General features: G+C 33.5%; 2 protein-coding genes across 5 annotated transcripts; both read left to right on the plus strand.

The window, feature by feature from the left end:
* The first annotated feature begins 8080 nt into the window (after positions 1–8080).
* Positions 8081–18771, plus strand: LOC105319733 (putative polypeptide N-acetylgalactosaminyltransferase 10). Of its 4 annotated transcripts, none has more exons than XM_066074938.1 (13): positions 8081–8204; positions 8595–8775; positions 9684–9807; positions 10339–10483; positions 10613–10779; positions 11776–11964; positions 12309–12486; positions 12649–12766; positions 13521–13631; positions 13894–14115; positions 14216–14323; positions 14656–14799; positions 15027–18771. In XM_066074938.1, exons 1-13 carry the CDS (start codon positions 8152–8154, stop codon positions 15189–15191), a joined length of 1905 nt encoding a protein of 634 aa, XP_065931010.1. In that variant the 5' UTR covers positions 8081–8151; the 3' UTR covers positions 15192–18771. The 4 variants fall into 4 exon arrangements, with proteins under 4 accessions (XP_065931010.1, XP_065931008.1, XP_065931009.1 ...); XM_066074936.1 differs by having other exon boundaries at positions 8137–8282; XM_066074937.1 differs by having other exon boundaries at positions 8137–8282; positions 9729–9807.
* Positions 18772–19969: 1198 nt separating this feature from the next.
* Positions 19970–27864, plus strand: LOC105319729 (DNA-directed RNA polymerase I subunit RPA49). The gene is made up of 12 exons (XM_011417371.4): positions 19970–20142; positions 20975–21081; positions 21505–21581; positions 21666–21751; positions 22159–22226; positions 22746–22890; positions 23165–23251; positions 23898–23994; positions 24473–24612; positions 25528–25615; positions 26323–26445; positions 27480–27864. Exons 1-12 carry the CDS (start codon positions 20094–20096, stop codon positions 27622–27624), a joined length of 1212 nt encoding a protein of 403 aa, XP_011415673.3. The 5' UTR covers positions 19970–20093; the 3' UTR covers positions 27625–27864.
* The last annotated feature ends 84 nt before the right edge of the window (positions 27865–27948 follow it).

Here is a 27948-nt window from a genome sequence, read left to right on the forward strand (position 1 = left end):
ATTAATTTTTGTTTAATGTAATACACCGTTCCGTATTGTTTGATCAAGGTGAAATAAAAGGTTTGTAATCAATTTGAACAAATAAATGATGTGTTTGGTTTCATATATTGAATTTCGGCCATTTTGTCACAGATGGGGGAAAAACAATAACAGCGCCTCTTATATCACAGGATGAAATGATATCTTGAAATCATTGGACTTTGGTATGGGTTGGGAAGCGGAGGCTTTTAATCCTACCATAAAATGACTATCAAATCAGTATGTTTTCAATTGAAAACCACAACAAAAAGAACAGACGAGTGTAACGACCTTTAGTCGTGTTCTCCTCAAGAGGATGAAGGCATCCATTAAAAGCTTAGCATCAAGTGCATCTTTGTTCCTTCAACACGCGAAAAAGTCACCCACTCTCTGAATCACGTCTTCAGAAAGATTTCATTTAATATGATTACCATTTATACGCTCTCTATCAATGAGTAATTTTTCTTTGTATTCTGAATAATAAAAGGATAACTTTTTTTTCTAATTTCGTAATTCAAAATATTATGTAGACATGAAAGAGATATTAAGGACCTAGCGTTATTAAGCTCTGAGGAGGCAGGCGTAGGCTTTTCTTCAGTCGAATGTACCTTTACCTTTATTTTCTTCTTTGTAGTTATTTTCGTTTCCCAATAAACAACCTACAGCTAAATGATGACCAAATGACTTTGTGGCATTTCTTATTAAAATGAACCTTCTTTTAGTTTTTTTAAGGATATTTTGGGTTTATGAAATGACTTTTATCTGATTTATTTTAGTGACTAGATACTCTATGGTGCTGAGTGTTCTAGGCTGCTTCCTTATATAACCGTTAAAATTGACTACAGGTTTTTTGGTTTTGATAAAGAGAGGACTTATTCAGGCTCTGCCTGCTGTCCAATCCCTTTATGTTTTTATAATGTGATATTGTTCAAATTAAAGTGATGATAAACACATAATGACGCCGCCGACGGAGGAGGAGGAGGAATAAGAAGAGGAGGAGGAAGAAGAGTATGATGCTGAAGCACGATGATGATACATGATTTTTGGCAGTTGTTCAAGCTTGCTTGACATTGTATAAGATGATCATGCAGTGTTCTGATGGTTGCAAATTATTTCCCCCTTCAGCTCTTACAACATGCTATTTGTTCCTCCAGGCAAAATGTATAATATGCATCAGGACTTATGTTTATCAAACAACCCACCACCAATTTTCGACCAAGCTTATTTTAATGATTAAGAAAACCTTCTCTTCAGAAGAACAGCATCTTTCTATTGGTCTATTATTGGGAGTTCATTAAACTCCTCGTGTTTTTTTTCTTTTTCTCAAATCGCCGAACAATCATTTTCTTTCGTTTAAGCAATGAGCTTCAAACATTGTGGGAGGCCCATATTGTTTAAAAAAGTCAACGACCTTGGGGAAACTGAAACGGTTGTTTATCAAGTTTATACAATGTCATTACGAATTACTTAACTTTGTTTTTTATGGTAAAGTGCACATTGATGGCAATGGTACAATAAGCCCGCTGTTCAGAATTACACAACGTGCTTTGATAACGAATTTCGTTATGATGCAGTCAGTAATAATCGAAAGGTTGTTTTTCAGGTTTAGAAAGTAAAAACAAATTATCAAATGACGTCAATTTTAATTTTTAAAACTCGTCCAAAAACACGATTTCATTAGGCCTACTCTTTTATAAAAATTATTAGCATGATCATGATTTCTCTACAACTAGAAATTAATTTTATAAACGTAATTAACGGTCAGGTTTTTGTAAAATATTGGAAACCCATTCTTTTTCTTTGTAGCTCTCAGTGCGAGGTATGAGCAATTGAAATTCTCCCTGAGAAAAGGCTGTGTTGACGTCACAGGCTTTTAGTCGTCACCGCCACGGCGTGTAACAGCGGAGCGGGGCGCGAGCAGGCAGCGATAGACACCAAGGCGATGGGCGCTATGTCGCGAGCACCGCTCGACCAGCGGTTACACCCCTCTCCCTCCAGCTTCCCGCGGACTTGCTTTCTGACGGTTACCGAAAGATTTCTACCCCTGATAATGAGTTTAAAGTCGATACGTATTCAAATGATAACCCTAGGACATGCAAACTTTTATACAACCTAAGCAAATATTTTCAAACAAATACACAAAGTTCGTTGAACAAAGATGTAAATGTTATGCAAGGAAAGCGGACCAATATTTATTGCTTTATTGCTTTTTTCCTACAAGTGTATGCATGACCACCCAGAAAGGAATGTAAATTGGAAGTGCAAAACAATTCATGTCAGAAACTAAAATAAAAGGTGGGACAGAAAGGCTAGAAATTGTGAATGGTGATCGAGCGAGTGCATATGAATGATTTTTATGCGCAACTAAAAAACTAGCAGTGATGTATTCCAGAGAATGTTAATGCTGTTAGCTTTTTTAATTGAACTTCCATTTTAGATGAGTTGATTTAGAGGAACACTTGAGTGTCATTTATTGTCATCTATGTAAGACAGAGTATCAAGCACTGATTGCAATAATATATCAAATGATCTCCTATATATTTTTAATATGATGTTTTTTTTAAAGAGGGACCTCCAACCATAAAATAAAAATGAGAGAGGGCTACATTGTTGCAGCTACTTTAAGTATGTAAATTGAACAGGCACATGCAATAATGTAAGCAAGTATCCCCCGTTTTTAAATAAGATGTCTCTGAAAGAGGGACCCCCCCCCCCCGAAAAAAGATGAGAGAAAGTTACATGGTTGCAGTTAATTTCTAAATGTATGAACTCAGCAGGCTCGTAGCATCGATTTTGAAAGGGGGCCTTCGCATGCTATTCTTGACAAGGCAAAAAAATCCACATGGCCAATCTTTACAAAATCCTAATTTTTCTATATGTAAATGTAGAAAACTGTCCGTTATGATACACGTCTGCTCAACAGGTGTGCACGTGTCTTGTTTAAACATAAATCTGTTGTTTTAAACCCGTGGCAATAATTTACAGCTTCCGATTTGATATAATATCCGTACCGACAAAAACATATTTTATTCACTTGATGAACTTGTTATTAAGACTACGTTTGGAAAGATTATAATATATGGCATAATTCTTATTTATAACTGCTTTATGCATTGTTATTCTAACTACGTTATATATAAACACCAATTTATAAACATATTTACAGAGCATTTGGGATATTGTTAACAGTCATTCTATAAAAAAGAATTTGTTATGCGCAACAGCTTAGTTGCTGCGTACAATAATGTGGAAAAATATTTCGAAGAAGGTTTTAAAATTATTGCAACTGAGCAGTAAACACATTCAATTCGGTTCAATTTATTTCCTTGTTGTATAACTCATCAGAATACAAATATTTAAAAATTCTATTAACTTACAATCGGTTTATAGACAGATAACAGAATATGAATTTTATCACAATGTATGGTTTTCAAAATACATGTATATATACAAGTGCAATTTGGTGTATATGCTACTCCAATGGTAAACTTCTTAATTTCACAAATTGTAACAGGATTTTGCCTCAATAATTGAGTTTTTTTTGTATAATTTACAATAAATAATTCAGCTAGTTAGTAAACATTACGTTTTACAGTTACATAGTTAACGCTGAAATATAAACTATATTTCTTAATTCTTCACATAATGAACATTCCATAATAAAACGTTCAGAGCTGTAGTTCACATCGTGTAACAAGGTGTTGCCTGAAAAGGAAGTCCATGTAATGGAAAATTTGCTTAAATAAATCTAAAATATAGATCCACATACATGTAGTATATACATGTACCTGCCTCTCTTTCATGTATAAACTTTGATCTCCCTTAGAAGCCATATAAGAGGGCTACATAAATATATTTATCCTGCATCTTATACATGTACTCTTGATAAAGGTCACTGACTGTACACTTCCAAGACAGCATAAACTAGGCTCTGTTTGATACAGATTCTTTATAGGTTACATTTGACAAAGAAATCACATTTTTTTAAAAACAGGATGACAATGGCCTTATGATAAGAACAAATATATCATAATAAAATATTGGCGAATCCAACGAATAATTTTGTTTGCTACACAACCCCACCCCCCTTAAAACGTTCTCTCTACTAAACTGCAGGTGTGTAGCTCCCGGTCTGAAAAATTCGGATGGACTCCCAGGTTGTCCATTCGAAGTTTTTCAGACCGGGAGCAACCTGCGACCTGCAACCAACTCTCTCTCTCTCTCTCTCTCTCTCTCTCTCTCTCTCTCTCTCTCTCTCTCTCTCTCTGTTTTTATCGATCCAGTTCCCATTTTTCATAAATAAAATCTTTACATCAATATTACCCTAAGGTAAAATAACATTTAACACCATATCTGTTTTTCTATTTCTATAATATTAAAATTCTAATTATTTTTCTTAATTGACCTCTAGTTATGTCTCGACAAACACCACCATTTAGTTAAGCCAATGAGATAACAGGCTGTACTGGGACGGAAATTGTCCATAACACAGCAACAAAACAAAATTTGTTTCAACATCAGGAAAAACCGTACAATATACGTAAATTGATTCACTTAGTGCAGGGGTAAAGAAGTACGTTCTGACGCGCGGAGTATGGGAGTGAACTGAGAACGGATAGACGGACGCAAACAAGGCATCTGTCGGTGACCAAAAAGACACTGTATAGAAAATCAATGGGGGATACAGTAGTTATATCATTTTCAAGGTCACGAGCGCCAAATGTCGTTTGGTGCAGTATTGAAAATCATTATCGAGCAAGTTATGTTTTAAGATTTTGTTACAGTATCAGTCACAGGGATGCTGTAGTCCGCCAGATCCGCTACGTATGCTGCTGGGGCTTGAATTACAATGGAGACGCATGTTGCGAAGTGTCAACTCGCTGAACAGTTGATTTTGATTAAAAACAATGTCATAATGATCATGTCCCCAGAAGTGACGAAATTCTATCATTTCTCGTGTGCGTGTAATAATGAAGATATGTATACACATCCAATTTCTCAGTATAAATAGTTCAAGTTAGTTATTTTGTAACATAGGACTCATCGGTGAAAATTTTCATTACATTTTAGAATGTTTGGCATGAGAAGAAATGAGGAAAGACTAAACACAAATTGATGTAAAAGACCTGTCTGTTCCCCCTTAATTATTCTCCCGATCTATTGATATCAAAGTGTTTTACAAATATGTAATACGTCCATCTTTACTACCCTTTTCCTGTATGTACGTATGTATATGTACACTTCTGATGATCTATATACATGTTCATTGGTCGAATAGTGGTCATTCAAAAAATCACCTCCATCTCCCATTAACAAAGTAGTGTCAATGTTCTTGGCATGCGCGGATCTAGAAAAAAAATCAAAATTCTTAAAATTACATTATAAAATTACCAAAAATATGCTTCGGACCCCCCCCCCCCCGGGCAAACTCGATTACACCGTTCTGCTTCCGCATCAACCAGTATCAGACCATTTATGGTTGTTTATTAAATCAGTTGACACGGAGCAAAACGCACAGAATAGAATTGTATTTTCTATATGAAATATACCCAGATCCAAACATCAACTTTTCATATTCTGTGTGTATAAAGGAGTAAGTGGAAATTAGAGTGTGCAAGGGCTCTTCCCCTCACCCAGTTTATATGTATCCTTTATGTGTATTTCAGATACAAAGTGAGATACCTTCTTTATTTACTACATCTAGCATCATTTTGCTACATCCGTTATATAGACGTGAAACATATAATTTAGAATGGTAGATTTGTCAGATATCTTGACGATCAAAAGTTATTACTGATGGTTATCATGGTTCAATACATATTTCAGTCAAGCGTTTTTTAATTAAAAATAGTAGAATGAGTAAGAGGGAGACGTGTTTATATACGTATTGACGTTTATTCAAATACTAAATAAACTCTATGCATAAAATTCATGTATGGAGAAATATCCCATGTTGCTGACCAACCGTGTAGAATTCTACATATGTAGGACAATGCATTCATGCATCTGGTTTTTATTTTAAACACCAGCTTTGATTCCAATTATTACTTAAACTTTAGGTAAAGTTTGACATGTTTGATCGTTTGTTGTTTATTACGTGTACATATACACGTTACATATTGCTTGCACTTACCAGTTAGAAAGGAGCTGTCATCGTGAGGACCATTTGCAAAATATATTTTATAGGTCTTGTATTATTTTGTACATTATTCCTCTCAATTGCAAAATGTATACTTTTGAATTACAGTTGATAATTAATTTAAAAGCTTAAATTTGGTATAATTGCTTTTTTGGGGGTTAAAAAAGATATCAAAAAGAGAGTGTTGTATGTTCAAGGGTCTACATAAGAAATTACATGTATATGTTTGATATAAATGATTTTAGCAGATATCAATCTAATCATCTGTAAAGAAGACAGTAATGGCGTATAATACATGTATATCTGAATCATTGTATAAAAGCATGCAAATGTTGAAAAATTACCGTGCAATAGTATAAACTTTTTAGTAAGGTTATGAGTTGTTTTAATTATTCAAATAAAAAAGTACATAAGGGAATAATCTACTAGAGATTTGTTCTACCTAAAGTAACACTATCTCGATTTCTACAGGAAACTGGAGGCTGAACTTTCCCCGTAGTCATTTCTCGAGAAAACATAGATGTGTAAAGATGAAACACCGTAAGGAAAAATGTTATATAGATACATGTAACATTCGCGCTTCTACCTCATTGGGTTCACATCAAACTTAGCCAGGACACCTAACAAGCACCTGCATGACGCTGCCGCGGTATTCATTATCCTATCCCCGTAATGAAAATTATATTCCCCTTCCTATGTAAATAAGAATAATAGCAATTGATTAAAAATGAGTGGGTATTAAAGTTTGTTCAATGATTACACATAGGCGTCGGAACCGGGGGGGGGGGGGGGGGGGCTTAGCCCCTCCTCCCCCCTCTTTTTTTTTTTTGCAAAGTTAGACCTAACCATTAGGAACATAGCATCAGGGAGGTTTCACATCCCCCCCCCCCCCCACTTTTTCTCGCAGCAAACAAACTTGTTCCTAAATAGACCTTAAAAAGAATGAAATATTAATAGTGATATTGAAAATTGGAGTCATAGTAGGAATACTAGCAACCCCCCCCCCCCCCGATTAGGAATTCTATGATTTGGAACAAAATAAGATTATAATTTAGGGAAAAAAATTTGGGGAAGGTAAGATTGGAGTTATAGGTATACACCCCCCCCCCCCCCCCCCCCCACACACACACACACAGATTAGGATTTTCATGATTTTGGGAATTCTTGTCAAGATTTCTGATGATTAGGTTAGCCCCCCCTTTCCATTTGCTTCAGACGCTGTTCAGTGGGGAGGACTGACGGATTCCTGGATTCCTTATGTAAGGTAAAAGGGAGATAAATGCTACAGTTTTGATTACTTTTTTCTATATTTTTTTAAAAATCATTTTTTCTTTTGAAAAGGCATTAGATATTTATGCATAACACATAATTTCAATTTCAATTTCAATTTTCAATTTCTTTATTAACCAATTAAGGGCCCTCAAGGGGCAACATGAAGACTGTACATACAACATCCAATGTACACATAAAAACATTCAATATATAAACATACATGTATACAAGAGGGAAAGAGTTGGATGATTGAAAGAGCTAGGACAGACATGAACATTTAATTAGTATATACATGTATATGTATGTTTCTATACATTCAATACAGTGTCTTCTATATATTTATGTTAAACACCATACATAAATATGTCAAAATACACTGAATGTACATACAAATTTGAAATTATATAAATGAACGAATTTGAAATAAATGAAAATGAAATATTTCAAAGAATAACGCAGAGATATAAATACTATGTCTCTGAATAACATGAATAACGTAATAATGTCCGTGGTACATAATTGATTACAATGTACATGCTTCATTGGTGTACAATTATTTTTTTTAAATCTATATTTTTTCTCAGATTATCCATAATAGAAAAATGCATAGAATGAACGAGTACATTGCAGTGACTAAGTCAATAATCCTACGGCAAATAATCTATAATAATAATCTATCTATATCGGATTATTTTTGTCCACCGTTGTTGACTTTGTAACATATGTTGAGGCTGAAAACGAGATTGACCTCGGGGTCACTAAAATGGTTTCCTCTGTACGTGGTAATCTTTCAAACTTTTGACACATTTGTAAATATCATTTGCAAACAGCCTAGATTGTACTTAATCAGATGGTAAATGGAAAAACATAGCTACTCTAAATTAATCTAAACGGACCTTTCCTACAAAGTGCTCAAATATCGATAAAAATTCTGCTAGACACGTTAAAACCGGGATTTACAAAAAAAAAGGGGGGGGGGTGTATAATGCCTATTTGAATTTTGTGTTTTTGTTCGTTATTTTTACAATAAGGCATTTCAACTTCCCTCATTAACTCCTCAATACCCCTTAACCAGTTGTTAACCAACGCAATTAATACTAATAGGGGAGGTAAACTGTTGAAAACTATGTTGCTGGATTGAACATGCTGTTTTTTTTTGTTACAGTGAAGTGAACACAAGGAGAATGAGGAGGAACACGGTGACTCTGCTGAAGTACTTGATTGTGGGATGTGTCATAGTGTTAGGGGGACCACTTATTCTAAAGAAACTATTTGGTTCAGATACACCCCCAGATCTGTATATTGATGCCCGAAATGTACTGCCGAAAGTTCAGAAAAGCGGAAAGGTAAAAAGAAGAAAAAATGAGTTTGTTTTACTTATTATTTTACTCACATAAGCACTTGGCTGTTTCTAAAGAAAAAACTATTCAAATCGTCATAATTCTCATTTCATTTGTGTCTTGTTTACACTAGGTATGTATAAAGTAACGGGATAGGCAACTCTCGGAAGTCTCGCCCAAATCACGCGGTATGTGATTTCGTATGTCATTTTAAACTTCATATATCTATGATGTTACCCGATTTATCGTTAATATATCTATGATGTTACCCGATTTATCGTTATAAAACCTTTAAAAACTATCTTGAAATTATTCTAGAGTTGTTATTTTTACTTTATAACCCTGATCTGATCATAATTACGATGGAGTTCTCAAAACCCTGAGACCCATTATTTGCCCCATTTCTGAGAGTACGTAAAATCGATGCTTATTTTCTTTATATCTAAATAAGTTAACTACATGTGATTTAAAATGTATGAAAAAGCTATCCCTTTTAACAAGAGGAAATAAATAATCTAATAAAAAACAACATATTTTACTGGGATTAAACAGAGTTTTAAAAACTTGTCAAGGCTCGCGTGATAGTTTGGGAAGTAAACACATTGCGAATGTAGATGTTGCCTATGCCGTTAGTATATACGTCCCTGTTTACACCTTCACCATTAGAAGTAAACAAAGTATGTGTTTTGATCAGGTAATGAAGTAAGACTTTGAGCCTAGCTTAGAACTGGATTAATAAATTGTTGATTTCTACAAGTGTTAGATAATGGCTCAATGACCAGCAATGAAATAGACAGGCCAAAATTGAATTGCTGTTTTAATTTGAACTAGCAGTTATTACCATAACTAAGAAGTTTGATTGTTTTCAGAATCCTTATGCAGGAGATCCTTTAAAAAAGATTGATTGTTTTCAGAATCCTTATGCAGGAGATCCTTTAAAAAAGATTGATTGTTTTCAGAATCCTTATGCAGGAGATCCTTTAAAAAAGATTGATTGGCATGACTATAAAAAAATCGCGGAGGATGAACAAAGAACAGGTACTTGTACTCAACTTCAGGATTTTACAGAAAACTATTTGTACATGCTTATAGTTCTGCTGTGACTTCTTCTAGCATATGATATTGGTCCAGATATCAGTATTTTTCATCTCCTTGAGTTTATGAGAAAGATAAATAACATTTTGTAAGAAGTTTAATTAATAAGTTGCCTCAATCTTTTACAGTTATCTCCTTCTTTTAATGTAATTGTATGAAGTAAATGTTTGAAATGAAATGGAAGAGAAATAGAATTTGGACAAACTCCTTAACAGAACCTTTTTTATATAGTTTTAGTGTGACTTAGCTTTAACTTGAAACACACAATTTTTCGTAAGATATGTGATATTTCATTTATTTTCAACTGTCGTAGTAGTAGTTCAGCTCAATGAATAAGCCAAAAATAATGCTGTTTTTTGTATGACAACACTTTAAGTTAAAAAGTTTAAGAAATCAATATACAAATGTTACATAGAGAAATTAAGCTTTAAAAAAGAAATCCAAACTGTATGTTCTTGCTATACATTGATGCAGGGCCAGGAGAGCAGGGTCAGGCCTTAATACTCTCCCCCGATGAGGAGAAAAAGAAAGGAGACCTGTACAAAGTGAATGGCTTCAATGCGTATGCCAGCGATAAAATCTCGCTGCATAGATCTCTCAAAGACATTCGTCATTCTGAGTAAGTAAGCCAGGCAAACACTGAGATATTAATCACATGTTAATCATGTACAGTCAAACACTGAGATATTAATCACATGTTAATCATGTACAGTCAAACATGATCCTGATCATGGGTTCTTGTTAACAGTTGTAAGAAGAAGAAGTATCTGAACCATCTGATGAATGCCAGTGTAATTGTTCCTTTCCACAATGAGCACTGGAGCACACTACTGAGGACGGCGTGGAGCGTGCTCAATCGCTCACCTAAACACCTCATCCACGAGGTGATACTGGTGGATGATTACAGCTCAAAGGGTGAGTGGATGATCAGACAATGTGGCACCAACCATGACTGGATTATTAAAGCACTATAGGCTAGTGGATAAAAATAGTTTCTTAAGTTCATGCCCCTAATGATTTCTTTTCTTTTTAAAGAAAACAATATTGTTTCTTATGCCCTTGAAATTTTCCATTGTAAGATGTGTAGTACATGTATCAACAGATTTGTAGTGGATACAAGTGGATAGGTAATGAAAACCCAGTGAGTGGAAGCCTCCATAAATACACACATGTATAACATGTCTATTAACTGAAGGCTTGTTTTCCTGATAATATAATCATCAAAGGCTGTGTGGTGACTTAAAATGGTAGTGGTTTTCCAAGATTTTCCTCAATTTTCCCAAGTATTTTGATAATGCCCAGTTTAGTTAGATTATAAACAATTACTTGAATCAAAACTACCATGTTCAGTGGTGTGAAAATGGTCTAGTATTGGTAGTAAAACAAAATGAGAATTTATTTACACCTGGTGGTATCAAACAATACATTACAATCACTTCCCTCTTTCTATGTAATTTCTCTATTTTATATTCATAATAATAGGGATCACAAATTCTCAAATATACATCATGTTTTCCTCCCTGTGACTAACACATTATAATATATGCACATTGAAATATTAATTCCAAAACTTGATTTTAAGAACTAAAATTTCCTAATTGTAAATTGTGTTGATGTAAAAAAAAAAAGAAAAAAAAAGGAGGAAATGACTTATTAAGTTATTGGGATATAAAAAAATTCTTCAAAAGATGTATTATTTGTATCGGAAACAAATTGCTTTTGCTATATCCTTAAATTTGTTAAATCAAAGTTAATCATAAATGTAATTTCCACAAGAAATTGAATATTGCTGGGGACCCAAGAAAGTTCCTCTTCGTGAATTGGCTATTTAACCAAATTTTACGAGACAAATTTTAGTGTATAGTCATGCTTAAAATTGCAAAGTTTTCATTGTACCAATATGTGTTGTAGAGCACTGCAAGCAGCCGTTGGATGACTATGTGAAGGAACACTTTACCAATGTGAAGGTGGTTAGAGCCAAGAAGAGGGAGGGTCTGATCCGGACCAGACTGCTTGGGGCCCGGGCAGCCACCGGACAGGTTCTCATCTTCCTAGACTCACACTGCGAGGCCAACATCAACTGGTTACCTCCCTTACTGGGTAAGAAAAGTGTTGATTTTTTAAAAGGTGTACGTAGGTGCATGTTTTTATGGGAGCCAAATATAGGTACTGAAGTGTAGCATAAATTCAAATGTATATACTATACTGTAGACTTTAACAGAGTGAAGAATGTGATTTGTTAGAGTTGTTATTCCATACATTGAAAGAAATTACTTCTAGTTTTAACATAGAAGTTAATGATATAGATACTGATTGGTTGAATAACTAATTCTTAAAGTTATTCTATTGAAGAAAGAGCATTGTTGTTCTATATTTCAGTATGTAAATATAAGAAATGATCTGAGATACTAAGAGCAAAACATTGTCCATGTTTATTTATACAGAGCCAATAGCAGAGGACTACAAAACAGTTGTCTGCCCATTCATTGATGTCATTGACTTTGAGAACTTTGCGTATCGGGCTCAGGATGAGGGAGCGAGGGGGGCGTTTGATTGGGAATTCTTCTACAAGCGCCTACCTCTTCTGGAGGAAGATCTCAAACATCCTGCCGAACCATTCAAGTAGGTTTAATCAACCAGTGCCCGCTTATTTAGGAATAATTACTGAAAAGGTCCAAATTAATAGTTATTGATACAATGATGTAAATTGTACGTATAGAACCAATGTTTTATGCATACATGTTATAAGGTGTAACAATATATTCTGTATTTGGGGTATTGTAGGAGCCCAGTGATGGCAGGTGGGCTATTTGCCATAAGTACCAAGTGGTTCTGGGAGATGGGAGGTTATGACCCGGGGCTGGATATCTGGGGAGGAGAACAGTATGAACTCTCATTTAAGGTAACTTTGGTGTATTCATGTACTTATATAATGTGTGTTTCTTCTAAGACTTTGTTACAAATATTATCTTAATGTTCTTAAAAATCCAAAATGATGATAAGTAAATTTTTGACTTTATTTTTTACATTTTGATATACAATGTATTCATATTAGCCTGATATGTTGATGATACATGATCATTTTGAAGCTGAATATAATTTATTGATGATATATGAAGGAGTTTTATTTGGTAATATCAGTTTTAAGCAATAAATCTCTGAAATATCTTTGCATTGGTCTGTGTTATTAAATGGTAGTGACTTGTGCCTAAGCCTGTGTTATTTAGTGACTTGTGCCTTAGCCTGTGTTATTTAGTGACTTTTGCTTTAGCCTGTGTTATTTAGTGACTCGTGCCTTAGCCTGTGTTATTTAGTGACTTGTGCCTTAGCCTATGTTATTTAGTGACTCGTGCCTTAGCCTGTGTTATTTAGTGACTCGTGCCTTAGCCTGTGTTATTTAGTGACTCGTGCCTTAGCCTGTGTTATTTAGTGACTTGTGCCTTAGCCTATGTTATTTAGTGACTCGTGCCTTAGCCTGTGTTATTTAGTGACTCGTGCCTTAGCCTGTGTTATTTAGTGACTTGTGCCTTAGCCTATGTTATTTAGTGACTCGTGCCTTAGCCTGTGTTATTTAGTGACTCGTGCCTTAGCCTGTGTTATTCAGTGACTTGTGCCTTAGCCTGTGTTATTTAGTGACTTGTGCTCTGTTTTTCCAGCTCTGGCAGTGTGGAGGAATGATGGTGGATGCCCCTTGCTCCAGAATCGGACATATCTATAGAAAGTTTGCTCCATTCCCCAATCCTGGGGTTGGAGATTTTGTAGGAAGGGTAGGGCTGAAAGCTAAATATATCATTCAATTAATGACTCAATACACTTATGCAAATTTTGAGAATATTAAATTGCGTTAAGGTGTAATAAAGAGAATATCTTTTCATTTTCAGCTTATAGTACCTGTCATTTTTCACTAAGAGAAATCTTGAAAGACAGCAAACCAATTTTTAAAAACTAACATTGGTGATATTTTTTTAAGTCATTTAGCTGGGATAAATGTTGTCAGATTAACAGGTTCTTATCTTGATTTATAAACAGAACTACAGAAGAGTTGCGGAGGTCTGGATGGACGAATATGCTGAGTATTTATACAAGAGGCGGCCTCACTACAGAAACATTGACCCTGGGGACGTGTCTGAACAGAAGGCCATCAGGGACAAACTTCACTGTAAATCATTCAAGTGGTTCATGGAGGAGGTGGCCTTTGATTTACCCAAATTTTACCCCCCTGTGGAGCCCCCACCATTTGCCAGTGGAGAGGTGAGTAGAAAATGAGTGCATTTAAATTGTTTTTATTCTTTTATTTTAGAAGAATAAAAAATACATGTGCTTTTGCATGCATGTTTATTTTTGTTGTCAGGTTCGCAACAAAGCTGCAAATATGTGTCTAGACACAAGGTACAAAGGTCAAAATGAAAGATTTGACCTTCAGCCTTGTCTCAAGGATGGAAAAGGGGGCGGTGAACAGGTAAGTTGACACAACAAAGTCCATTTATTTTTGTTCCTAAAAATCAAATTAAAAAGTTGAAGAGAATGAAATGTAGACATATTTGATTTAATATATCTCATTAGCCTACACATACATGTAGTTTATCCTCTATGACTGTATCTTTAAGTGATTAAGATGGAAGAAAGTAATTTTTTTTTTGAAACCCAAAATGTGCAATGCTTGCATTAATAATTATCTCTAATTGATTAAGATGGAAGAAAGTAATTTTTTTTTTGATACCCAAAATGTGCAATGCTTGCATTGATAATTATTGAAAGAAATAATTAGAAAAAAAATCTTATTCTCTTTAGCAATTTGAGTTCACTTGGCATAAGGACATTCGTCCCGGGAAGAGAACTGTCTGCTTTGATGTGTCTCAATCTATTAAGAAAGCACCTGTTATTTTATTCAACTGCCATGGAATGGGTGGCAATCAGAGGTTTAAATATAATATAGTAAGTATGTCTTATATTGGTTACTCCATAGCTGTTTTATGATATCTTTTTGAAATTTTTGTCTGTTGTGTGAAATTATGCTTGTAGACGATGTTGAAATTTAAAACAGGACTTGAATGATTTCTTTTGATGAAAATACCAAAGTTAAAAAGCAATCATTTGTGAATCATTTACAGTTAGAAATGAACAAGATTACACCCATTCAAGTTGTTTTTTCCTATTTGTAGGACACGCAGCAGATTTACCATGTGATAAGTAATCAGTGTTTAGACTGTGATTCTGACAGACATGAAATATTCATGAACCCCTGTGATAAAACCTTAGAGACCCAGATGTGGAAAGTGGAGCATGTCCACGAAGACGAAGTCCGCAAAGAGTGGGATGCTAAGTAGACAATGTTGTGTATAAGAGTGGAGAAATCCACAATTGGGTTCCTTAGAAAAAAAAGTTGATAGTTGACCATTTTGAATGCGTGGAGCATGAATAATTCGTAGATAGGGAACTACTTTTGGTTTTATTAATTGTTTATTCTGATATGGATAAATTCTTGCATTGGCTATTCTATAATATAGAGCCCTAAACACATCACTGATTCATTTTTAATTTCATCAAATTTTAGGTTAGTGTAACCCCAAGAAATCATTTGAAGTGCATTTTCCCCAAATCTCTATATTGTTCTAACATTCATGTAGATATTGGTTTTCCATACCCACATGGATATAAAATTATTGTTCATATTCAGCAGAACCTAGGATCTGTTTATTTTGTCCATGTATTATTTATAAATGAATTATTATTTTATTCGTTAGTTACTTGTACTTTAAATTTAATGAAGAAGTTGGCCCCTGGTGCTGCTGATGCAATTTTTTTGAATGGATATTGGTCATGACTTTGAAAGTTGTGTTAAGAAATTCATGCATATATGCAATTTACATTTTTTCCTTCTCTTTTTTTTTTTTATTTATGTTTAGGTGAAGCGTTGAAATTATTTTTGTTTATTGCTTTCTTTAATTTACATATATATTGACAAGACCAACTCAACTGTTCATTTAGTTGCAATAACTTAATTCTTTCATATTAAGGATTAAGTTCTTTCTGTGTATTTTAACTCACTTTCCCTGTTTTGATACACCCAAAACTTTTAATACTTTACAACTCACTTAAAATTATTTGCTGAATTTTTCATTTGTCAGTTATTTGATCGAACAAGTCACAGTGATAAATCTTGTGAAATAATGGCAGTTGTTCTTCATACAGTATTTACTTAGTAAAGAGTCACTTTTACCTATATGAAACGTAAGAGTTCTAGACAATGGGATCATCTTAAGATTTATATCTATATGTATTTCAAAAAGAAAAATAAGTCCATTATTTAACAATGGATATGAAAAACAATGTACATCTCTTTTTAAATAGAAGGTTTTATGTTGCAAAAGGTTATCCATACAAATCAGTATTAAGTCTGACGTTTGTCGGCAAGCACTAAAAACAGAATATTTGCACTCTTTGTTTAATTGTGGATGTCACCTTTTCAATAAAATAAGAAGATGTATTCTTCTTCTCTACTGTACAATGTATTTAATATTTAATTAACCTGCCTTGTGGTCCAATTGATTTGTTTTTATATGGAGATCTTGAGTTTACAGGATAACAAATAGATGTATTTTTAAAGGGGCATGGTCACGATTTTAGTCAAAATATATTTTTCCGATTTAAATGTTCATAATGCTTCAGTAAGGCATTTTTAATAGGCAACCAAAATTTTAGTGTCATTCGTTGAGTTATAAGCAAGTTACAGAGCTTGAAATTCTTCGCTATGTAAACAAAGCGCTTGTTTACATTTTAGACGTTGAAGTAAAAATTTCAGTTTAAAACCTAAAACGAATGTGTTAAACGTTAGGAAATGTTTATCTATGCTTAAAATAAATAAAAAGATAGACAAATAAGCTGGAAAAAGATTTTTTGCTGGTATATTGAACCTATGTAAACAAAAACAGGGCACGAGCCTTGTTTATATGACAAAGAATTGTGAGCCCTGTATCTTGCTTATAACTCTACGAATTACTCTCAAATTTAATTTGATCTTTAAAATTGCATTTCTGAAGCATTGTAAATAATAAAAACATAAAAATAAAATTTGACCAAAATCGTGACCATGCCCCTTTAATAGATTGATGTATTTTCTGCTGACTATTAATTTATTAAGAAAATTGTGCTAAAGGGCTCTGTAGGTTAACCCTTGAATATAATGCTTGTGTATTGTAAATGGGTGCTACATGTTTTTTTCAGTACTTGTTTAATTGTTTGTTAGTGTGCATATTTATAATATAAACAAAACCTGTAAGTTTTGTGTTTATATCATTTACACCGATGATGTTATTTAAAATAATTTTGTGCGTTAGATTTCATGCACTGGGTACTTAAATTTTTTTTAATATAATGTTTTTGATTATTTATTACTCCATTTATATATGAAAGTACATTTTAGCTTTTTCCCATGACTGTCTTAGATCGATGGTTATATTTTATAGTATATAGTGTAATACTTCATTCACCTTAGCCAAAATACATGTACATTCAATTTGTCTAAGTTACCATCAAAAGTTAAGCTATGTACAATCTCACCTGTTTTATTTTTGCTAATGTTTGTTGCCTTAAGTTTATATCATTCCCTTTAATTCCTTAATTTTGTTATGAATTATCAATAAGTGATTCAGACATTCAGTCTGTTTACATCTTTTGTGTCTATGCACGGTTTCTTTGAAGTCTTTTTTATGTGAAATGTACTGGTCAAACATTTACAGTATATGTCTAGATAATGCGAGGTACATTCCATTCCACTGTTATCCATACAATGGATTTTGAGAAGCAGGCCAAGTTTCATCAAGAAAAATTTGAAGTGTTTGATATATTGTATATTTAATTTTTTTTAACACATAATTTAAATGAGACATCAAAGTGTGGAATACAATATTAGCTTCAACTTGAAAAAGGCTTGTTATAAAGTCAATTGATATGATGCATTGATTGTATTCGATTCACTGTTCCTTTTTGAATGTTAAATGGAGTTGATGTTTTTGTTTCAAACATGACTTTAAAAATTTGTTTTTTAGCCATATTTCTGAATCAAAACCCAGGAACTGTGAAAAAAATCCTTTTTTAAAAGCTGCCTTTTTATTTTCATTGCGTTAGGGGAGGGGGGATGAAGATTTATCTTTCTGTCTTATGGTAACAGCTAATCCATTGTTAAATTCCTGTACAGTTGATTCATGTTCAGCTTTAACCCCTGTACCACTTACAGACAAATTAAGCTTTACCTTGAACTTCATAAACTTTAAAGGGGCAAAAGCAATATTCAAAATGACCCTCTTTTTTTAAGGGGGGATTGTGAATAATGTAGTAAAATTTTAATTAAGAAGTTAATGCATTGTCTCAAGTCATGGTCCAGAGTCCACATAGCTCTCTCTAGGGGGGAGTAGAGGATTGTACATATTGGCCATGGTTTGAGACCGTTAAGTTAATGGTGCCATGAATTTTCTTTTTTGTTAATTTTGATAACATCAACATTACATGCATTTCATATACCAATGCAAGACAATTAAGAATTGAGTGGATGAAAAGATTGTGGGGTTTTTTTATTATTGGTATAAATGACTGATATATCAAATCAAATAAGTTATTGTGTGGGTAGTTCTGTATATTTAGGTCAGTAATTGAAGAGTGTCTGGGGTTATTTGTCATCAAACCAAGGGACAATACTTTGTATTGATTGCTTCCCAAAATAGACAAAAAAACAGAAAAATTGCTGATTTTTGCAATTTCTGTATTATATGTGATTTTTTCATACGTAGTTCACATTTGAATATGTCTATTTTTGCCAGTGTTGATCATGACTGATTTTATATTTATATTTCTATATATTTGGGAATCTACATCTATCTTGTTGTTTCAAATAAAACAAAAATCACACAGTTTGATTTGTTATTGTGTTGCTTTAGCATTCTTTTCACCCTTTCTGTCGTATATTGTAAATATATGTACTAAATACATGTCCATCCACAGTGTATGTTTTGTTAAAAATCACTATTCTTGCAAAAGAAAAAATTAATAAAATTGAACAAATATGTCATACATTTAAACTTTAAGGCACCATGGAATCTCACAAAGGACTTGTCCAATTTGTTATTGTTGATATATTGTGGCCAAGGATAACAAGAATATATTTAACTTTTGAATTAATTGAATTCTTACTCTGCTTCACCTATCTCTAAGTTTGAATGTGGGAGGTTATATTTACTATCAGGAGGCCGATTTGGGGGGGGGGGGGGGTTTGGCGTAAACACCACAATAGCAAAACTCTTTATTTTTTATGTAATTTACATAGTACATTTTCGAAGTTCCAAGTAAATCTACAATGTAACATAGGAAATTGTCTTTTCCGCACTTTAATAAGAGCAGAATAAAAAATACTACATTAGCAATTTTCTTAAAATTGTTATGATTTGTAATATTTGATTAGTAATATCATTTTCTACCTTATATTTAAATAGTTCTTGTGGGGGTCATCCCAAAATATCAAAATGCACCAATATATGGATTCAAAAGTAACCACGGGATAGCATTATTCTCTGTATTAAATTTAAAAGTCGTGTTCTTCTAACATTTTTTTAATGATATTTCTTTTAACAGTTTAATGTATTCCCACAAAGCTTCATTTTAACATTAAGTCTTTAAAAAACCAATGGCAATGCTTACCTGGAGAACAACAGAAAACTCGTTTTAAAAATGAATTTTTCCTTTAAAAAGCATAATATTTGTATTGGTATTTTGTTTTTTGTGTTTAATTTAGTAAATGGTATTGAAAAAAAAATCAAGAAAGGCATAAATACACTGTATATTTGACTAACGGTTAGAGTACACTCACATGGGACTAATTTCTGGTAAAATATGCTATAGGGTAAAACGTGTTATTATTTACAATGCATGAACTTCAGACCAACAAATCAATTTTTGCTGAGAAAGTCCAGAATTCTTGGACATTCAAGACAAAACATATCGTTACTTCTAAGACTTTCAACATACAAGTAATAATGTATGTACCGTAACAGTTGAGATTATTTTTCCGGAAATTGGAAGGTTTATCTAAAATACTTTGAAATTCTTCACGTTGACAAAATATCCGGTGATTATTTTTGCAGAGCACATCACAGGGGCTGTGAGCACATGTTAAATTTTCTAACAAATATACGAAATCAGGGTCATATTTCAAAGGCCTTAAACAATTATTTTGTAGAATGGCAACAGCAAAACTATCCTACAACGAGGACGAGAAAGCCATTTTAGGTAAGTCAGTAGTTTTATCATAAACATCCCTAAACCATGTAAACTGGTGTTGGAGCCAACCGAATAGACCCACCATCATTATGATGTATAATACTTTTTTGACTTGTTTGGAGTATCAAATGATGTAAAAAATGTTTCAAGGACGAAATATGGATTATCTAGGCAAATGTATTTTACCGGTAGGCGTTTGTTGGCCTTTTAATTAGTATAGTATGACAGTTATTTCTTGAAACATTATTTTGCTCTAAATAAAATTGATATTATGATAAGGTAAAAACATGACAGGTTTTCCCTATGCCCCCCTTAAACTTTAACCTTTTAGGCATTGAAGTAGTAATTTACAATTCTAATATACAAAATGCACTTCTTTTAACATGAAAATATATCTATCAGGTTGGGACCAATCTTCCAAATGGGATAGAATAGCCCAAATGGGATATAAATTTAAATTGCAAAAAATGAAAAAAAAATTGATTTTGAAATTTTTGATATAAATCTGCATTAGAATAGATGAAATACACCAACTTTTAGTAAACAACTTTTTCTGTAGCTGTACTATTACAGAGATTGATCCCTCAGTATATCCAAAACTTCTTGGGGATCAATCTTACAAACTATAGACATATAAAAAAAACTTCTTAACCAAAACATGTTGCATTTGATTCACATTGATGCAGATTTATATTAAAAAACCTGAAATAAAAAAAAAAAAATTTTGCACTTTAAATTTATATCCCATTTGGGCTATTATATCCCAAACGGGCTATTATATCCCATTTGGGAGATTGGTCCCAACCTGTCTATGATGAATTTCATCAATGAATCATTTCAGCACATTTCACCAATGGCAGAATAGATAAAAAGTGCACAAGACGAATTCATTTTGGTTACTTTGAAGGTGATCAGAATAACAAAAAATTAAAGGACAGAAAGATGTTGGTAAGTTAAACTTTTTTTTCACATTTCTGATCGGATTAGAATAGTGACATTTGTATTTGATTTCAATTAAATGGAAACGTTAAGCAGATGTTTAAGGAAAGATATACAGGAATTATTTTTTTGAACTGTATGGTTGACTTCATATTGACAACTACACTGGATATATTTCTAAATGCTTACTAATTTTCATACAACTTTGATGTTTTATAACCAGTCTAGATTTTATATTTTAACAAGCAAATTATGTTAAATCAAGAAATTGTGAAAGAAATTAAAATGGCAGTAGGCAAATTTATCATCACTGAATAATATTTATGCATATAGAATATTAAGTTTTTGATTTATAGAAAAATTGCAGTTGTATGCAAAGTAATTTCTAACATTGAATTTGCACTGAAATTTCCCCACTTTAATCATACACAGGTTGCGGAGACCACTGACATGTCTTACGTTGGCCAAAATTATGGTCCCCTAGCCAGCACAATGCAGCAAAATTGCAAGTATGACTTTAATTTAATCTATTTTACATACATACACATGTTTGTGTATACTTGTCATAACTAATAATTTGTTGTAATTTGTAGATATTATGTGGGTGTGTTAGATAAAACAACAGGGAAAATGAAAATCTGTGATGCAGAAATCTTCCAGATGCACCCAAAACCTTCAGGTAAGACAACTTACTCCTGGTCTATGGAAATTGAAAACGTGACAAAATTAATAAATCAGTGTAGAATCAGTGTAGAAAAGACTCGGCAGCAGAAAAAAATTAGAGTGGGCAATGCATACAAAAGAATCAAGAAATGATAAAAAAAGATCAGTTTGTTGAGCTGATAAACATTCAGTCTAGGAATTGCATGAGCAGTATGATTAAGAAACATACTTGTGGTGTCTTTTTTAGACCAAAAAGCACACATTTGCTATCTGTCTTTATCTCCATTTGAACATATCACCTTCACATGAGATTGTCTCCGTAAGAATTCATCCAGGGCTCACAAGTTGTTTGTATTGTTTAATATCTGAATATTTTTGTAATTTACTTTACTAGATTAGAACTTCTGGTTTAAATTATGTTAGATATTGATGATGAAGTGGAAACATTCTCCCTCCCGTCAACTGTCACAGAAAAAACCTTTGTAGAGAAGGTAAGACTAAAACTCGTGGACTAGAAACAAAGAGGAACGTGAACTAGATGTCTATATATAGATAGTTTTTTAGTGAAAAAAAACAGGTACAAGGGACAGTGTTTTATAATATTCATTTTATGTGGGAAAGAAAATATTTTAATACAATGTATATCATTTGGTCATGCACCAGTAAAAAACTCCACAATTTGCATTGCTCTGTGAAAAACATTTATAACAAATGAACCAAATCAAGTAGTTAAAGCAATCAAAGACTTTGTAATAGACAAGAAATAAATAAATTAGAAAGCAATGGACAATTGAACACCATCACAATGTTTAAATGAGTTGGAAGTCGCAAGCACTGTTTATGATGTACAGTGTATTCTAACCTCTGTATGACTCTCAGATCCTATTATATCCCAACCAATTTGCGTGGTACAATCAAGTTTGAGTTAATGAAGGAACCAGTATAATTAATCAAAAGCTGTTCACTAAAATGCATGACTCAAATTGCATAAGTGTGTTTGCACTTTGTAGAATGATATGCTGACTAGTGCCTTTGGAAGCAAGAAGAAACAGAGGGCCCTGGAGTCTCGGCTGAAGAACCAGATCAAGGGGAAGGCCCTGGACAAAGCCATGAGTTCCGTGCTCAGTCAGGCCTCCAGCATCGAGCCCGTGCAATGTTAGTTACACCAGTCTTAATATGGTCGATGGGGAGGGGGGGGGGGGGGGGGGGGTAGAGAAAAAAACAGAGAAAGAGATTTGTTTAGCATTGTAATTTGTCATTATTTCAACATAATAATGGAAGGTTTTAATTCTAAAATACTTAAAGATTCTCAGTGTTTTAGTGTCTACCATACACCAGTTCTAGAAATATGAATAAGCACTCACATGCTGAGGAAATACCGGTAGTATTTATCAACTTTTTAAAAGTATCCTTTGTTTTGACTTTACAGTGACAGATTCCAATACAGAATATTCCATTACCCCTCCCATTAACCAGAAGGCAACAACACCAGGGGAGGTCTACGATATCAACTACAGTAAGTGTTCAATAGCTAGGGAGGTCTACGATATCAACTTCAGTAAGTGTTCAATAGCTAGGGAGGTCTATGATATCAACTACAGTAAGTGTTCAATAGCTAGGGAGGTCTACGATATCAACTACAGTAAGTGTTCAACAGCTAGGGAGGTCTACAATATCAACTACAGTAAGTGTTCAATAGCTAGGGAGGTCTATGATATCAACTACAGTAAGTGTTCAATAGCTAGGGAGGTCTACGATATCAACTACAGTAAGTGTTCAATAGCTAGGGAGGTCTATGATATCAACTACAGTAAGTGTTCAATAGCTAGGGAGGTCTACGATATCAACTACAGTAAGTGTTCAATAGCTAGGGAGGTCTACCACATCAACTAATAAGTTTGAATAGCTGTGGAGGTCTACAATATGAACTACAGTAAGATTTGAATAGCTAGGGAGATCTACATGTGCAATGTCAACTACAGTAAGTTTTAAAAAGTTTTGAATAGCTTGGGAGGTCTACGATATCAACTACAGTAGGTTTTAAATAACTACTTTTGTTTTGAGGATTGAAATGTATTTCTGGTAATTTTTTCTCTCTTAGAATCATAGCTTGTGTAATTACAATGATAGTAGCAACCAATTCTCAATTGTTTTACCTGTAGTTGTTCACCCCAATGAGAAGCAGGCTACAGCAGAGGCCTCGGGAGTGTTCTTTGATGCTACATTAGACACCATCCAACAGTGGAGAAAGGAAAATAAGTAAGGAAATCTAATGTAAAACTGGTTTACTGCAATATATTTGACAGTGACTTTTGTGCTCTCATAAATATTGACAGAAAAGAAAAAGCTTTGCTGCCCCCTTTCCTCTGTAAAAGAAGATATACACAATAATCTGTTTGACATATTTATAAGTTGATATTATACACTGTATATCCATCTACTGGATATGAGGACAACAACAAGTTTATTGTTTCTTAAGATAGCAATTATTTCTCATGTCACAAACTTGTTATTGTCTTCATAACCAGTATAAATGTGTCCGGAATGCAGCCAAGTTGGTTGGTATACAATTTTTAGTAATATCAGACTTTGAATTTAATTAAAGTAGCAATTCTGATTCAGAAGAAAAGTACAAGATCAAAGAAAAATTTATTTGATGTTTAAATATGTACACTCTATACTAATTAACACATGTTGTTGTGGTTAAGTTTAACATTCTTTGTTTTTTTTTGTATAGGTATCCTAAACAGATATTGTCCTTATTATCAAGAATGCCAAAGACAGAAGAGCGCCGATCAGAACAAGCGACTTATATAATGTACCTGTACTACTTGATACACCTGCACAACCTAAAGCAAAAACAGCTCAGGGATAAAGGTAAGCTGATCACAAACAAAGCCTGGCTGCTGAGCTTCAGACATAATAATTTTCTTCACGAATCAGTGGCAGCCATAGTTCCAAGTGGCTCAAGCATTATTTAAGGTGATATGGGACACATATTGTGCTGCACTCCCAATCAAAATAAAGAATCAATAAAATCAAGTGTAGTTTTCTATAACTGTTTATCTCGACAGTTGTTACCTAACAGAATAGTGAATGGGGTTTGAACATTACCTATGAATCTGAAAATTATGAGTTTAAATCTTGCTGGGCTATTTATGATTTTTTCCTATCCAAACAATTTTTAAAACATTTTTGGTCAAATATTAAAAAAATTTAAAATTCGACAATGGGAAAAGTATTTCAAATATAGGTACTTTTATCCACATCAATACGGAAAGGCATCCCATACCAACTTAATACAAATGCTGGTAAGAGTAAGAAAAATTCAGGTTTTACAGAATTAATTTTAATTAGTTTAATTCAAGGTGCTTTGTTAGATAAATTTCTATGAAATGTTCCTACAACTCTACATATCTTGCATGTTAAAGGAGCAAGAATAAACTTAATACATCTAATGACTTTGATTTGTTGCTTTTTGGGGGGGGGGGGGGGCAACTTCAAAAATCTAGCTCTTCAATGATTGGACTGCATTAGAGTATTAAATGATACTGTGACAAAGAAGTACTGTAACTATAGATTTTTATCTTATGCAAGTATATATGTACTTCATTCTGCTATTCCACATTTTGTTTTAAAATGAAAGAATATAGTTTTGATATGGTTTGTAACTGAAGATTTAATAAAAGTGAGATAATAAAATGTGTGACAGTTGTTCTCATGATTTTATGCTTATATTAATTCCATGCATTAATGAAGAATCTACGGTAGTATTGACCTTGTTTCTTATAGATCCCCTCCCCACTGACTGGCCAGATCATGTCCGGTACCATCTCCTGAAGAGATTTACACAGACAATCAGTGGGACCAGCAAACAGAGGTACTCAAAGAGTCCCTGTAATTAACAGTGGCAGTGTTTTCTTTATAGAGGCACGTCCTAAGATGTACTGACCCACAGTTGTCAGAGGTATACAAGGATCAGATCAGATCCAACCTTGCCAGCCCACTACATGTATTTGTGATCAGTTTTACACGAGAGGGGGAATGAATCAGAAAGTGACCTATTTTACAATTTTAGGAACCCTCTCGTTGAAATTGTCATACACAGAACAATCATTAGGCTTAGGAAAATGAAATCATATATGTGATAGTAGTATATGTAACATTTTCAGATTCTAACTTAAAAAGCTTTATATAACCTTGAATTCACTGAATATCTATAAAGTTTAACTATTGTTGCAAATGCTAAAGAGACAAAGTTATTTAATAATACTGAGTGATTTTCAGAGTAATATTTTGGTGAAAATGATTATGAATATAACTTGGCATACAATGTACTTACTATTGTTTCTCTTGGCATTGGCAATGAGTCTGCTGAGAAATGTAAATAATTCAGTTTTACTAACAGCTAGGCTGTAGTTGAATTTGCTTGGAAACATCAGCTTGAATTAATGTTGACAATTTTAAATTTTGAAAATGTACGTAGAATACTATTTTAAACATTTTTTTGTTGCGCTAACTTCTTGCATTGTGCTTTTCTTTCTGTTTTAAAACAAAGAATTGAATACTGTTATTTTTTTCCCCCAGAATCATGCCTGCCAGACTAAAAGATAAACTAGTGTGTCACATACTGGTCCTCTGTCTGTTTTTGGAGGAATTTTCATTGGAGCTGACAAACCTTCAGACTGATCTCAGCAAATCTCATGAAATGTAAGATGACAAAAAATGGAACCATTCATATATTCAGGGTTATATCAATCTGAATTGTCTGTGGCACAAAGCTTATAAACAGCAGTTCTGATAGACAAACCAAATGTCAAGGAAAACATATTATAAGGTCTTTCATCTGTGGTGGTTTTTGGGAGTTGATTTAAATCAACTCTCCTATGCAGTTACTCTGGCAAACCGAAAGTGAAACAGTGTTTGGACCTAAGTACAAATCATAAATGCTGACAAGACTAAGTTCTTGAAAACAATAGAAAAAAAATCGATGTAATGTATGCCGAAGCATTGTTTTTCAAGGAAACTTATCATTAAACACTTTGAAAATAGTCAAATTTTATATACTTTGAACAGTTTAGACATTTTTGTAGTCTCGTGTATTCCTACGCCAGAGTTAATATAGTCTCGTTCAACCAGACGCTCGGCTGTCTCCGTAAATCTGCGACAAGCAGAGAGGGGGCTCTCTTGCTTGTCGAATGTTAACGGAGACAGCCGAGCATCTAGTTAAATGAGACTAGAGTTCGATATCAATAGTGCTTGGATCCATACAACTTTTAGAATTGTTTCGATAACTAATACATACTAGTTGTTGAAATCTATCTTTAAATATTACACAACACGATTCATATGGGGTTTCTTGTCGGAAAAGTCTAAAAATTCATATTATAAAAAAGTGCGTAATTCAAATACAAGATACTAGAAACTAATTGCCATGCAAGATAAATTGATTTTAAAATAAATGATAATCGATAAAATCAACTCCCGTCAGTACTTCAGTACTTTGATTAATTGTGGTGACGAAAAATTTTCCTTTGGCCCAAGTTTACAGTCAAAACGCTTAAGGCAAACTCTGACGTGAGACTCTTTGCTGTATCAAAATAGAGTAGAAAAAATAAATATACCATAGATAGAATTTAGTTACTAGTAAATTTTTACAGTACATACAAGTGTAAAATTGCTTCTTTTTTATGCTTAATTATTCAAAGTTTAAGATGTTCACATGTGAATTTTGTTTTAAACAGACTGTACAAACATTGTCAGATTCTTGGCTGTTCAACAAAAGTCAAGAAGATGACGACAGAAGAGGGCAGTACCTCAGTCCGATGGGCGACCCTCTCCCTCCCCCTCCAACTACCCACCCAGGAGCGGCGGAAGAGGAAGCACTAGTCTCCATACATACAGTGTGACCTAGGGGGTGGGGGAGGAGGAGTCTTCATACACAAAAGTTGATGCTGGTGTCATTGTGTGTGGGGAGGTGGATAGGTTGTTGATTGTTAACATTTTACAGACATAAAAAGGGGGAAGGTAGACTAGGGCTTACCTTCTTTGATATCTCTTCAGCCTCAAGCAAGGAGAAGAAAACATCAGAGCTTGCCAATAAAATTTATATACTAACAGTACATTGCATATTAAGTTGTGTTTTTTCTAATTTTATTTTCGGGTATAAATTTGTAACTGATACTGTTACACAAAGACAAGTTGATGGTGATA

Source organism: Magallana gigas, chromosome 2 (assembly GCF_963853765.1).
Source record: "Magallana gigas chromosome 2, xbMagGiga1.1, whole genome shotgun sequence".
NCBI lineage: Eukaryota > Metazoa > Mollusca > Bivalvia > Ostreida > Ostreidae > Magallana > Magallana gigas.